The sequence below is a fragment of the Diuraphis noxia genome, unplaced genomic scaffold, assembly GCF_037042655.1.
Source record: "Diuraphis noxia isolate RWA-SAM2 unplaced genomic scaffold, SU_Dnox_SAM2 contig0002, whole genome shotgun sequence".
Lineage (NCBI taxonomy): Eukaryota > Metazoa > Arthropoda > Insecta > Hemiptera > Aphididae > Diuraphis > Diuraphis noxia.
In genome coordinates this window covers 52,702,894-52,720,000 of record NW_028301712.1, presented here as the reverse complement: position 1 = coordinate 52,720,000, position 17,107 = coordinate 52,702,894, and the positions used below count along the sequence as shown (strand labels likewise).

The 17,107-nt window shown below is 28.0% G+C and overlaps 1 protein-coding gene and 1 non-coding gene across 2 annotated transcripts in view; both read left to right on the top strand.

The window, feature by feature from the left end:
• The window catches only part of uif (sushi, von Willebrand factor type A, EGF and pentraxin domain-containing protein uif), a 54,726-nt gene that overhangs the window by 16,022 nt on the left and 21,597 nt on the right, over positions 1-17,107 (top strand). The window contains exons 2-3 of the mRNA XM_089220170.1: positions 4,003-4,080; positions 11,813-11,852. Coding sequence (XP_089076296.1) covers positions 4,018-4,080; positions 11,813-11,852 — 103 coding nt within the window. The 5' untranslated portion in view covers positions 4,003-4,017. The remainder of the gene's footprint in view (positions 1-4,002; positions 4,081-11,812; positions 11,853-17,107) is intronic.
• TRNAE-UUC (transfer RNA glutamic acid (anticodon UUC)) lies at positions 11,658-11,729 on the top strand. Its single transcript has one exon. It is a non-coding gene; the product is annotated as a tRNA-Glu (tRNA).

Below are 17,107 nucleotides of genomic sequence, written 5' to 3'. Positions count from 1 at the left end.
CTAATAGGTATAAACTATGAAACATATATGATGGACGGCGTGCACGAAATTCTAGTTTCCGCGTATACGACTCGATTAATTTCCATGTGTTTGAAAAAATGTATTTTTAAAAAGGAACCCAACCCGGTTTCGGAATGTTGTTATTAAGTCGCCGCAGCCAGGCACCGTTGTTCGTCCTACATTCTTTCGCCCATCTCTCATGCGACGACCACGCTATTCATTTTATTACATTATTATTATATACTACGCCGGACAAGTAAACATATATAGACTCATTTTCGTCCCACCCCTCTTTCTGCCATCGTCAAATCTACCTTGTCTAATAGGTATTATATATTTATATATTATACTGCATGACCGAGTCGATCGATCGTCGTCGCGGCCATACCGACGACAGCCGGACAATTTTTTTCCTATTTAACGAGGACAATAATTTCCCTGTGTATATAATTATATATATAAATATATACTTTTTGTTACATTTGTGGTATAATGGCACACCGGATGTACTAAATGCTTGATTATTTTGGGGAATAACTAAAATCTATGTTTAACGTATATTTTATGTATGGACTGGTTTCTTTTTACATACGATATATAAACAATATACTTAATAGTTAATACAATGTAATATAGGTACATGTCATTAGTTCATTACATACATTTTCTCTCACTTAGATAGCTTATAAAAACTACTATTATATAGGTAAATATAGAAATATATATTATACACGAAGATGAAGTATAATAACAACTAATAAGTAGGTACCTAATTTAGTATATTACTATTTTATATCTTACTTATTTATTACAGATTTTAAATTCTGTATGAAAATAAACAGTTACGACGCGAGTTGAATTAACTCTGTTCGTTATAAATTATATTTTAAAAGATTTTATTTAATGATATTCACGAAATATAAAACTCGATTTTAGAAATGTATCAAAGTTAATCTTCACTCAAAAGTCTGTGAGTTAACAAAATATTCTTCTAAAAAATCGAGTATAAAAAAGTTAAAGAGTTCAAAAAGCCATATTTTATTAATTAAAAGATCTTACACTTTAAAAACAACTGAAGAAATTCGAGAGGTCATTGCTCATCATATATATTTATACATTATACTTGTATTTTTGCTTAACATAATAATAATATTTTAAACTTATCAGCGGCTAGTAACAAGTAAGTCCCTATGGTGGTTGATTGTATATATTTTGGAATCTTATACCATGAAGTATAAAAATAATGATTTGACATAGGCCTCGTTTATGACCTTCTAATAATATTCTCATCTAATTACTAAAATTAATAAATTGAACCTTGGCAACATTCTTTCATTATTGTATTCATACTCGAGTAATTCTCAACACCTGGATTGAGAAAATATGTACTTATTATGTTTATTGTTATTTAAAACTACTACTACTTGAGGTAAAAATATCTACGTCAGGTTGACGATTGCCTGCCATTACCAAATTCTAACTGAACATTTTATACTTATAAATATTATACTGCCGGCGATTATGAGGCAAGCATTAATAGTTACCCACTTGTCTTTGCACATTGCAGTATTATAATACCGCTTAATATCATTTTCAACTTTACTGTTCATTATATTTAGTTATCTACCAAAGAAATAATTTTGAACTTGTTATAAATTTAATATTAATGCGCATAACGATATAGGAATTTTGAATTTATTCGTAATTAGATTTAATTATAAAATATACATTTTATTTCTAATTAATATGCTTTCATCATTATTTTTGAAATTGTAATTTCCTTATTTTTTTAATATTTTATGAACTAACTATCCAAATCTTAATATAGGACGGCAAATATAAACTGCAATTGCAAGCCAGTATATTAATCAATATTGATTTAACTTTCCTCAATTGAATTTTATCATGTATTTATGTATCCTCTCTCAACTTTCGTATGACTGTATGAGCTCAGATAACAGGGGAAAAATACATTTTTGCAACTTTCACGTAGTCGGGTAGTCTCCTCATTCCAGTGATGTTATCACTTTAATACTATATGCCAGACCATGCCTATATATCTAATAATATTTAAGTATAATATAAACCCATTATTACAGTATATCTTAAATCTTTGTCTAACAAAATCTAACGTATAATCGTAACTGTATATAAGACAATACATTTATAGTCATTAATATAGATACGGTTCGGGAACCCAAAACAACGATTAATATAAAATATAAATGTGACTTGGTATACTTTTACGTGTTACCTATATATATCTTATATAAAGTAAAAATCATAATAACTTTTACTTCCACATCATATTATATGAAGTATTAGTTTATCACTATACTTACCAATAGTTAAGTATAGTATGGTAGGTAGGTACCAGGTACTCTTAGAATCCTGACATATACCTACATGTTGTGCGGATAATATCTGCAATTATTTCATAACGTAAATGTCGTATTAAGCATTATGTTTTTTAGACGTATATAAAATGTCACACCCTAGTGACCTTTAAGTAAATATATGAGTTATAGTGTATCATTAAATGGGTTAGTTGGGTCTTATACAAATATTATATATCATTACATGATAAATGGTAGATAGATGTATTTTACATACATAGATTATTGATACAATTAATATCGATGACATTTAAGTATCATGTTTTCAGTCATTCTAATATTTGTTAAATATTAACCTTATAATCTATATTAATATCTAAAAATACCTATTAATATTAATAATATATTTGTTTTCATTGAGTAATAAAAACTTGAGTTATAAATTACTTACAAAGTTACAACTAACGTTAATAAACAAAAATTCAAATGTTTTTAATTATTATAAATTTATGAATTTTATTTTGATTATTATAATCAATTTTTTGATTACTAAAAAAATTTATTTTTTAATCTTTCTGACAATTATGTTATTGATAAATATATTCATAATTTTCCTACTCCCTCAATACAATGTTTTTATTACTCAGTTATATTGGCTCAGTAAACAGATTTTTAGATTCTCAATAGTTTAAAATAAGATGTTTATATGCTCTTAAAACCTTAAATTACTCTCTTTATACTCCATTAAAAGTTGGTAAAATATACATTCATAGGCTTTTTTTCGAGGGGAGGGATTTAGTAATTCTATTGTTTAATTTCATAAATAAATAATATTATATTATTTTAAGTTTATTGTTACTTACTTTTACGAAGTCTTTGATAAGCAAATCGCTCATATTTATTATTCCTAGCTATAGAGCTGCATAAAACTAATACTGAATATATATTTATGTGAAAACCTAAAAATCGGTTCAGTTACCGATGATCGAAATTTTGTCTGGTATACTCGTTCCGATTTGTGACATTGAGATAGCTTTTACTTAATATAGCATATGGCGTATAGAATGTGCTGATCATTATGCATGTGCGGTATTCCAGTTATAAGTTAATAGAATGTTTGAAGATTGATTTTGAAAATTAGTGGTTGACCGTGGAGGATAAAGATTTTTCCTATCAAAATTGTACAAAAAATATTTGCCCTGATTTAAGTAAAATAAATGTGGTAGCTATAAACTAAAATATAACATAAATATCTTCGAGATCCTCACGTAAAATATAGTTTTAGTATAAATAGATTTAAAATACATAGACCATGTAAAACATTAGTTCTGGCAACTCTATTTCAAAAAAATCAATTACCTACTATTTCGAGAAAAATATTTTAAAATTTCGAAATAAGTAAACTATAATTTGCTAGTTGATGGTATTGTGTAATAGTTATAAATTATAATACTAAGAGGGGTGTTTGATTACTGTAAATGAGTTCATAAAATATTAGCAAGGTACTGCAGTTGACATTTATTTCAGCATTTAACGCACCAGTTATTACTTCATTTCTTCAATGCACAAGAATATGTTTAGGCGTAGGTTGTGATGTATATTAATAATTTTAATATTATGGTTTTTGAAATGTTTTTTTTTATTAATATACATATTTTTGTTACAGATTCATCCAGCTGGCATGAGGATTAAAATATATGCGGCCATTTTATTGGTCGTCACTCTTCCATACGTCTTGTCACAGGTACATTAACTACTAGTAATTACATACCTACCTAGTTATTTACTCATTAATCATTATAAAATTATTTATCATAACGACTACGTTTTATTTTTTGGAGACAAACTTATTTGTATTATTACGTCAGGAACCTATTGTTCCAGTTACCTAAGGATATAAATATATAATATAATAATAATTTCATTGACAATTCCATTATTCTGCCTATTCGATATAATAATCTACTGCCGCAGAGACTGTGGTTCGCGGTTACGTTAAGACGTTCACTTCAAATTAAACGTAGTGATGTAACGTTTTTATATAGGTACTCTTTATTCATACATTTTATATTATTATAAGACCAGAAATGGAATGAATCAAAATATTCTAGGGGAAAGTGTTAGCATAATTCACGAAATTATACTCTCAAAGAAAATATTAATATAATGTATAGAATTGAAGCCCGTGCAGACTATCGAATTAATTAGATTGAACAAAAACATATTAAAGTTTTAAATATAATTATATAACTAACAAATTTAATACATATTTTTTTCCTAAATCTCGAAAAATAATAAGTTAGACTCTGGTTCTCCATCATTATAATATATACATTTATTTTCAAAGCACTTCGAAACAGAATAATTTCCATCTAGGAATTAAAAATGTTTATTTCTTTATGGAATAACAATGTATAAAACTGTAGGAATGCAGTCTGCCAGTAAAGTGTTTGATCTATTAATTAATATATAGAAAGGTTTCGATTGACCATCAGACTAATATGTATATCTGTTTGTTGTATAATAATGCAAAATATATATTTTGTTTGTAGACGGCACTACTGCACGTGTTCTCCGCCGTTAACCTTGTAAATTAATCGTGTCCGAAATTGTTCGGCCCTGTTGTTGTTGTAATTTCAAAAACCTTTACCTCAAGTTAGGTACACCCAACGATATTATTTCATATATTATAATACATATTATACATTCCTTACATTTATATTACAGTACATAGAATAATATGTACAATCCTTCACCTAAAAAAAGATCAATATTTCGACAATGTATACTCATATACCTGCTACGTATAATACTATAACCTACGTTTATTGTCAGGGCAACATGCGTACTATTTATCCGCGTACCTACCTACGGAATAAGTGTGCGAATACTCGTACATTTCCGTACAATTAATCAATTCCACTAGGTCCATGTATCCACTGTGAAAGTGGCACGGCTACATCACGACAGAATAATATCTATAAGAAAACACCTCTATAATGTTTCTCGACGGAATTAACTGTTGTATGCTCTAACTGCATTATAATAATATTATATATTATGTGCCCTCCGGTTATCTACATAATCGATAAACACGGCGGCGATGTACGCATAACATACGTGGTATAACCGTATTATAGGTATAGGAACTCTTGCGATTGAATATGTTTTTTTTCCTGCATCTTCTCGCACGGGATACCTTCTATAGTGCTTTAATACACATATAATATTATAATATGCAATTCGTGTTACGTCATCATCATATTAGACCGGTGCTTAAGCTTTTAAAGTATACCAATGTACCATATTATATATCATTCATACAGATATATTAATCCCGTGTTCGCATTTATAATTATAAAATTGTATTTAACATAATTATTATATCTATAACAATATATCGATGTAACACTTCTCTATAAAACACAGTTCCTATATACCTAATCACATACTATACACGGCCTACACGCCCTATATGAATATAAAACACATTATTGCCATACGATTTTGCGTGATAAGACCTTTAATTTGTAGTACGCCTGTAGTTAATTCCTCTTCCCTTAAACACACACATAATATACACAGTCACAATATACAATTTCGTATTATAGGCATTTAATATGGTATAATGTATTTATTATAGGTACCTGTTTTTTAGACAAGTACCTATAAACTTGTAAGTACCTATATTACGATTAATCTAATAATTAAAATTTAATTTAATAATTTACTTGTCATCTCAAGAAGAAAATACGTACCTATATTATAAATTCTGCAACTACTAGTATATGAATTATAATATGCAATAGCTATATAGCCTATAATATCATATTATTATCATTGATTATATTTATACTTGACACTTGTATATAATAAATAATAGAATAAATAAATAAAAATATGCGTAATGAATATTGAATATTTGTAATCTCGATATAAGTGGTGGTAGAGTATGTTAGTATGTAGGTAAACGTATGTTGTATTTATTTTAGGTATACTTATATGATTTATGAATGATTAACCTCAGTATAATACAACTATAGTATAATTCAAGCACATACTTTACAGGCATTTGTAATGACTTTCTCCAACTATAATAACATTATTAGCGTGACTTATTTGGTTTGAAATATAAATTAAAAAATATTTTGCAATCATCTGTGCGGATATCAGAAATTGGTTTTTCGAGATTAAAATTTATTTTTGTGCAAAAATTCCATAGCAAAATATTATTATTATTTTTCTATTATATTATGATCATGTATTAGGTTTTAATTGAATTTGTTTTGTGAATTAAACCCTTTGGTTCCTTATAAATTATATTTTATAATAAATGTAATGTTCAACGAAAAAATCTGTCAATAAACTACAAAGTAACTTCAATAGCATATTTTACTGACAATGGGTACAATTTATTGATTATAATATGGATGCTCATAGAATTTTTAATTTTAACTTTGTTAAAAATCATATCAGTTATGTACAGTCTGTATAATAGATGATGTATGCAACAGCATAACAAATAGTTACGAATAAAATAATATAATATATTAATGCATACAATTTTTTTTTTATAATCTAGACATGTAGTCATTTGCAATCATAGATATTGTTATGAATAAAAAAAAATTTAATGAATTACTATATAAATTATAGGTAGCATAAACAATTGAGACTTCACAAGTTTTTTATGTAGACTCCCATACCTAATTTTGCAATATTATATTAACAATGTAAAACATTACTTACACGGAGAACCTCATTGTCCTTGACTCTTTGACCAGGTCAGCGAATGTAAGGAAACTTTACTATTTTAATAGTTTTATCGTGCTTTTTGGATTTTCAAATAAAGTATATAGTATTTAACATGCATTATCAATGAAATGTGATTGACTTTATTTTTATATGCTTTTATAAAATCATTTTTAAAACGATACCTATACAGGCTATAGTTAGTTACTATACTTGTAGGTTTAGTGCACAAGTAAAAATAAATGTAGTATTTCAGTTTTAAATACTTTTTAATTTATTCAGAATGAGCCCTATAAACCTACATAAAATATAAAATATGTCCTTCAATTTATTAAAGAATGTGTATTATTAAAATTAAATAAATAATTTTTATATTTTATTGTAATAAATATCTTGTTATTGTTTTGGTCTTATCCGTGTGTATTATAATTTATAAAGATAACTTTATAATTATTTTAGATCCATTTCAGGTTAGGTAAAAAAAAAAAAAAAATTAAATATATGTTTTTAACCGTATTATAAACGTAGCTAGAGTATTTATATTTTATATATAACCATTATACATTATGATTGTAGTGCTGATATTATTTATCGTTTTAAGATTTGACATTCAATAAAATATATATATATACATTTCATATTAACAAAATTTTCTCGTTTATACAAATTTTTGCTTTAATAATGAATGAATTGAATATTTTTTTCTATGTTTGTGCACAGAATGAATATCTATAATTGTATGTTTCCGCCACATGCCGTATTTGGCGCGTGAATTTCCGAGTTTCTAATGGCCTTAATGATTTTATATAAAAAAAGCACACGGCAGACAAATTTAATAGATCTACAATTTCTTTCAATTAAAAAAAAAAAAACACAAATGTATGCAAGTATAGTACGTATTTTATTACGACTACTGACTGGCAGGAATAAAATTGTTTTTATAGATACTATAATATGTTGCCCGAAAAAGTATATAAAAAGTAATTTTTTTAGTATCAAATTAGTTCAAGGTTTCTACAGTCAGTATTTTAGATACATGTTGTGTATATATACATTTATGATCATTTCAAATCGAATTCTAATGTTTCATGCTAAATTATCCAAAACAATTTAATTTCTATCTGAAAAAAACCCAAATTATTTTATGTTTCCTTAAAACTAAAAATATATTTACGAAAATTATCATCTTTAAATTCAAACGACTTTTGGTTATATAAAATTGAACTTGTACTATATTTTCGTTTCTTTAGAAGTATTCAGTTAATCATAATTAAGTACGTATAGTAAATAAATACATTTTTCTAAATAAATTTGTAGATAATATAGGTGTAGCCGTATATAGTTATGTTGTTTTATTATTATTGCTTCGATGTCTTCTCTTATTTATTTCTTATTAAAATATATAGTTATATTTTATTGATTACGCATAAATTCTATATATTTTTGGATGTAATGATTGTATTCTTATGTTATTATTTTTTTAAAGCGATTACAATCAATTATTAAGAGCCATTTAGTTATTTAACTTTGGAAATGCACATTCCATATTAGTTACAGTCCATCGTGTATACTCGTAAATAATAATAATAATATAATAATATTGGCTATGCTATACTAATGTCTACCCATACCTATCTACCTACCTAATATTTCTACGTTGATTCCATTGATAATATTATTTACGTATTATTTAGGCCCCCGCCAATCTCATATGGTCGTAAAGCGGTCAGTTATGGAGAATTAAAGAGTTTAATAAAACATCCTCGGTATATAACACGCAGTTAGTTTAACCTACTTAACGTATTTCGATGACTGTTGATGGCACGTTAAAAAATATATAAAATACTAGTTTTAGTATAGGTAATTATAGTATAACATAGGTAGATAGAAATGTTTTTTGAACCTTTGATGTATTCTGAATCTGCCAAGTGAAAATATGTCGTCTATACATAAGTACATAATAAGTGTTACTGCAGATCACCTAACTATAACAACTTGTACCTTGTAATAACTTGTCCGAATCAGAAGAAAATGCATTAGCAATTTAATACAAATATACCTATAGGCTATAAATAAACGATATAGTTTTAAAGCACCCCTCAAATATCCAAAAATAAAGTAAATGTCCTATCTAGTCTCTATATAACTATTGCAATTTAATTATCACTTAATTTAAAAATTTGCCATTTATTATTATCATTAAAAAAAAACTTAATTTAATCTCAAAAAAAATTGATCCTTCCATTTAACGAACACTGTTTGCCATATTATTATTATTATAAATAGTACCTAACCTACGATATATCCATACCATTATGTTATAACAATTAATTTTTTTCATTTATTTCATATCTAATTGCTTATCATCTTGATTTTTACAAATCCTATATGTATTCCGTTCACGTATTATCGCAGGTTGACCTATTGGTACCCACCACCCACTTTCTTCGTTTTCTTTTACAATCAGTAATCTTTGATCAATCATACATACGGTGTAGAACCATCACAGAAACAAAACACTGAACCTGCTGGAAATAAGATTAATTATTTAAAAGGGGTTTAATTTAAATGACTTATACAAGATACAACTATAAAAAAGCAATTAAGTATTGTAGCCCATCACACCCGCAGGACAGCCCTGAACAGCAACACAATCAAATATACGATTTACAATGGTTGATTATCCTGATATAATTATAAGTGATAAATGTTTTTATAATAGATACATGTGTGTACATATATAGTTATTTAAAATGCAATTCACTACACAATCATCTCCAAAATCAGTCATAAATCATATATGTGTCTATGACCTACGTTAACCAATTACCTAAGATAATTAAGTATAGGTATTATACCTATGTATTTATAAATGAACAAGTATTCATAATTCATAATACCTATTATTAAATCTTTAATGCTAAGAGAACCAGTAATCTATATTTATTAGGTTTGATTAATGATTGGAGATGTGAAATTTACCAGTAAAAGTATTTTGGTAAAATATAGTAAAATTTGTAAAAAAACTTTTTAAGTGTAATTTTTATTCTATTTTCAGATAAAGCTTACGTGCCCAATTTGTTAGCTTCTCAAAACTTTTTAATGAAGTGTTTAGATATAGGATGAATATTTATTTTCATTTTTACAATCTACCAACCTATAATCCTATTCTAGTCTATATTCGATAATATTACTAAACCAAAAATTGCTCTTGGAAAAAAAATCATACCTACTTGTTTAATGTTTCATTCAAAAGTCAAAACAGAAAATAAATACCATGAAATTAGTATTAAAAAATAAACATTATAACTCCAATATCAAAAGTATCAAGAATTAAGATTATAGTATTTGGTATAGCTAGGTACAGTATACACTAAATTACAGTGCCTCCACTTAAAGCCGTATAGGCACCTTGGCTACACAAATAAAACGTTTTTACGCTAATAACAATAAAATGAAATTAAGGAGTCATTCGAATTTATCATTTATGAATGGTAAAAGAAATTAACCGGTTAGAAAACATATCGGTAAAATTACCAAGCTTATTCGTTGGTACAATTTATCGAGCTCACATCTTTGGGTTTGATACATTTATAGACTAGGTTAAGTTACACAATAAAATTATTGTACTCTTCTTTGTAGAATTGTACTTTTTTATAGTGTAAAAATAATCACAGCACCAAGTTTAAACACCTATATTTATCAAATATTCTATAACTGCATTTATTGACTGTATTATTATTGTACTAAGATCTACATATATTATCTTTAGTGCAGGTAAACCTACTAACATGTGCATTAGTGAAATATAATCAACAAATATGGATATATGTATACTATATAGTATAGGTACTGGCTAAAGTAGTCTATTATTGGCAGGTACTTAATTTATTACTACCCATAACCCATAATTCCTATCCAATAAATTGTATTTATATTTTTTTATTGCTTCTAAATTTAATAGATATAAATTACCTGTATACTTGATAGTTAGTTGATACATTCTTATTTCTTATACAATGTACCTACCTATATCAGTAGTCATTTGAACTTTGAAATATCAAATTTAATAAGCTGTTACGTATTTTAATGTTAATACAAAAGAAATATTAGACTAGAATATTTAGTTAAAAATATATATCTACCTGTAGATTCACATCTAGATTAAACATGTACTGTGAATTGTGATAATAGTAAGTGATAAGTCGATTATTCGATCATGAGCTGTCTTATAAACAGATACACATCCTTCTCACTTTAAGTAAGTAATGAATGTATGTATTGTAATGTCTCTTATGTTGTAGTTGTTTAAATAAAATAAATAATAAGTACAAATTAATCAAGAGTTATAGATTATTATTGAAAATAACATACGTAATAACATGTACCTACCAATCTAAGTTAAAAAAAGGTTAATAATTTAAGAATGTAATGATTTTTTAAACATTATTTTAGATCTAATATTTGACATTAAAAATTATAACAAAATAAAAATGTACAAAAATATTAAATTATATTATAATACACTTAAAATTTAAATATTGTTAAATTATGATACGACGATACATCTCCGGTATGGTCTAGTGGCTAGGATACCTGGCTTTCACCCAGGAGGCTCGGGTTCGATTCCCGGTACCGGAAAAACTTTTGCACTTTTCTTCTCCAAATATAGATTTTATCAAAGTTGTATTTTAATTTATGATTTGTATTTTTTTTGTTTACAGATTCAGACTCCTGGAACCGGGCTATTTTCTTGTCCATCGGGTAAGTTTTTATTTTATATTGATGCATAATATTTATAACGGAAAAACATAATCAATAAAAAAACAGCAGTTTCTAATACCTACCAACTCTAAATATATGACGTTTAATAAAAAATACAATGCTATATATTTTTTCATTCTTCAAAAATTGAATTTTTTGCTATCCATGTGTCGTAAGTATTCGAGTTTCTTTCGATGATTATTACATATTTTATAATCACATAAACCCAATACCTAATGATGACGATATTATGAAATTCAGTCATTATTGCGTCTTTTCAATTTTTTTCATAAAAATCTTGTCTAGAAAAAAATTATAATCAGTTTTACATTTCATCCTTTCACGTCTGCCTCAGCAACTATTATTATTATTTCTGTATTATGACGTACACGTGTTGTAACTTGTAACACGTTTTCAGTAGAAATTATTATACAAGCAGAGGCAATGACTTCAATGGTCGTATTTGAAACTTTTCACCCGCATAAATAATATTTATATTAAAGAGCTCATATTTGTATAGGCTGCACACAACATAATGTATACTTATTGTCATTATATTATAATAATAATGTGCATACAGCATACATATGATATGATATTCATATCACGTGTTTTTACTCATTTTATTTTGGGTAAATATCGAAATCGTCAATTACTGCGATGAATAAACAGATTACACAGTCATATTCAATTTCTAAAACCGTGTGTCGTGTATTGTTATTCTGATTACTTACCTTCAGTATAAATGTATAATGTATTTTAATATTAGTTTCTAGCTAGTAGGTATACAGTCGTGTCTTACATATTATACCTACTGGCTACTATGATGGATTTTGATAAATTGCTGTCGGGTACGTTTTATTTTTTTCGAGTAACCATCCGAGTCTTCGACGTCAAAAAAATTGTATTTTTTTTAAAAATTTTTAACGCATTCTATAATATTGTATTATCTATACACAGTTTTATATTGTAGAGGTATTGGTCGGTTATTTACCTCGGCGGTAGCGCGTATTATGGTACACCAGTATATCATATCATCATAACCGAATGTAAACTATAAAAATATTATGCCCTAAGTTAATGGAATGGAACTATCTATATATTATTATATTATTTACCGCTGGTGGAGCGGATTATGTATAATATATTATAATAATGATAACGATATCGAACATCGAGCCAGTGGGTGGGGTGAGTGGGATAGTTAATAGGTATGACGAAGACGACGGACAGCGCGCGCCATCGGCCAGTCAATAACAAATAACAATACGTTAAAGTAATTACATCGGTGAGCGGCTTGTACCTGGTCCACGGGATGGGCGAGCGGCGAGGAAACCGAATTAAATTCGTGATGGACGCGAATGGAGCGCCCGTCGACCGTACCGTCGTCACTCGTCACCAACGTGTTCATTGTTGTGTTTTGTACGACGACAACAATATAATTTAATGTAGTATAATATTAATAATAAACGTATAATAATAATGATGAGGACGAGGACGACGACGGGACAAACGGACGATGAGACAAAAATAAAATAACATAAGGGCTGTATCTACGATAGTTATTATAATACAGTAATATATTATTATGTGTATGAATTTATGATGCATAATATAAAATATTGATATTATATTGTCGAGTCTTCTTGGACCGTACGGTGGCGAAGGTCGCTGCGGTAGTTCAAAGCAAAACTCGCGTAGTCTTCTTTTGCTCTGCGGAGCGGTCTCCGAGGCGACGAATATACATAGACCGCACAATGACCGGATACCATGTTCACGTGAATGGCGGCGGCCGACACAATGAAACAATGACGTCGCCTGTATACACCATACACATGTGTAACCGCGTAGGTATTATACGTCTCGACAGATAAATATTATTAAACATACTGGCGCGTTGTACGAGAATACTGCCGAGTCCAATATTACAGAAACTGTACGCTGTGTACACTGTACAAGTACAACAACCGTACAGGTAGTAAATCCAACGATTGTAAAAATTTCACTCTGCACGACTCGATGATAACGAAAATATTTTGTATTTATTCTGCGGTACATGTGCCTATAGTATATACCAAACAATGTACCAATGTACCTGCAGCAGCAGCCCTGCGAACGGATAATAAAAGAATAATGGACACAAAGAATTAAATGCGCGCGCATCGTCATTCGTCCGCAGCCATGCTTATTATACCCGATGGGGGGCAGCGCTCCCTCGAAGTCTGCAGCCCATATTCGCCCCGGAGACGAGCTGTATAGTCGCGGTTTCCTCGCACCGTCTTATTATTCTATACCTAAAGATTGATTCGGATTTCGAAACGACCACCACTATATTATTATATTATATATTTATTGTTATATAATGTACCTATACTGCACGATCACAACGATAATATGGGCCCGAAAGAGCTACTTATATGCGATGACGATGTCTTGTCGAAAATTCTCTGTACCTACACGAGTACATAGGAATAACATACAAATTATTATTAACTAGGTTTAGTATTGGAACCCGAATGTGATTGTGATTTTTTTTTTTCATTTTTCGTTTTGTTTTATTTTTTTTGTTACTCTCGAACGTGACCGACTCTTCGCCGTTATATAATGGTAGGATATTATTATTATTATCGTTCATACACGGTGCTGCAGTGTGGAATATATTATGTACATAAATATCCCTAGCAGTTACCGTTTTTTACTTTTTTTCGCTAATCGTACCGCTTATATGAGCGTCAATTTCGAATAAAAACCGCAGACCATGTGTTGGTAATATATATATATATATATATATATATATATATATATATATATATATATATATATATATATATATATATATATATATATATATATATATATATATATATATACAAGTGTGCAGTGTACATATTAAACTGATAATGGGTACGTACGTCGTATATAGATACGTACGCGAACTCCCGGTTTTATTTTTAATAAACAGACGATGATATCGTGCTCGTGAATATATTACAATATTATACTGCAATAATAACTATGATGTAGGTATAGAACACGACTGCTCAACTTTTGTGGACGCCAGTACAACAAGTATATTATCATATTCAGGGATGGGAATTTTGAGGGTGGGAACCGCATGTCGTAACTCACTCACGTTGAATATAATATTACTAATAAGACGCATAATCATGAGCGCAACTACAGACTTTGTCTCTCTCTCTTCACAGCCCATCCGCGTCTAACTTTAACAATAATAAATATATGAACCTACTAATATCGTACTTGCTACTAAAAAATAAAATAAATATATTAGTGGGAGGCTGGTATTGGGCAAAACGTATTAAATTATAAATGTAATTCTATTCTATTAGAAAATAACTATAGATTCATGAGACGTAAATTAAAATAACCACGAACGAAAAATATCATAAATATTAATTGTAGTTAACTGGTATGTATATTAAACCCACCGCAGCCCGCAGGCGAGTAATTAAATTAAATTTTAAATTGGAGCAAAAATCGTTGATTGTATTGTTACGTTTTTTTTTTTAGTATTTATCTATGTAAAACTATTCGCCACTCTAAAAATTATTAAGGTAATATACTAAATATATGTATAATATAATATATACGCCAATTATACACACATATGTGTAATGTATATTGTTTGTTATTTTGAAGATTTTTTGTGTTTATGTCCACATATAAATTATAATGGATAAAAGCTCTTCAAGAAAAACAGCGTGATTCATAACGATTTCCGGAATCCTAACAATATTATAATAATTAATAATTCGTGTAAATTTATCATTTATAAGCATTTAAACCATCTTAATTTAGCCAGTGTTCTATGATATGTAGGTAACACACTAACACACGATTCGAGCTGTATATAATCATATCTGAATGTCATAAACCTACACAGTAATAAACTAATAACTATATACGAAATTATTGTGTGAATTACAACGGAACTGCGTCTGTCGGTAGCTAATATAGTTTTTAATAGATTACGGAGCAATTATAATCGATTTCGCTAAATAGACTCGAAGATACCAACATCACAGCCATTATAATTATATGTATCACGTGACGAATATAATATAATATTATTATTTGTATTTATAATTCGATTCGCATCAAACAGTATTGATTGATGATCGTTATTCGTTACGTATATGGTCTATTATCATATTATAGTTGGTAGGTATTTAAGGTGTACCTATGTATAATCAGGGGCGTCTCTATATCGAATTGGGGATTGGAAAGATGTAAATAATATTATAAAATATAAGTATATAACGGTTATGAAGGAGTGCAGAGGAGAACGCTTCCATCCCTACTCGAGGAACTAGCAAGTTACAGAGAATTATATAACATATTAATTAATACTAAACAATTTAATAGGCTTCCTATAACCTGTTGACTATTGGCTATTGATGCGTTACTCCTCGGAAAACAGATGAAGCGTTTCATCGGACCAAGGAATTGATCTTGATCAGGACTCGGAAATAATACTCGCTTATTGTTATCGTTTAATCAACTTACACGACACACCACTCACTATAATATCATTATGCATATTTTATTATTTTGTCATTTGTTCAATAACCTATATAATATCTATGCAGTTTGCACCGTAGCTACACGAACGTCGTACGATATTATTAATATTATCTTATTCGGTAAAATTTGCAATAATTATTGTACAAGGTATCATATTATTATGATGTGTAAGTAGGTATCTTCAATACATAAAAACAGTTATACCCTACGGGTTTATATAATTATTGCTGTACAAACAATGCAATATAATATAATGTAATGCAGTAATAAATATTAGTTATCTATTACTCTATTAGTGATACCTACTATAATAATTATATAGGTAGTTACTTAAAAAAAATATACTTAATAATTTATTGAAACTTTCGAAATATTAACTATAACATTTAGGTAATAAGTTATTAAGTTATATTGTCGTGTTATTTTAACTTACCAATTAAAAAAGATTCGTTTAGTAAAAATTCAAATTAGAGTTTTAAAACAGTTATTTTAAACTGGTTTTTTTTTTATAATAAATACTATTTTTAATTGATTATGATATAAAATTATCAGTAATTACAATTTAATTTGTGTAAAATAATTGTCTTCATGTTACTATTCTTAGTACTTTTTATAAATATCTGCTGTCGGTCGTTTTTTGTAATTTTTATCGCACATTTAACGGAATCTTGAGTATAGTTAAAAACTTTTTATTATATGACAATTTTCGG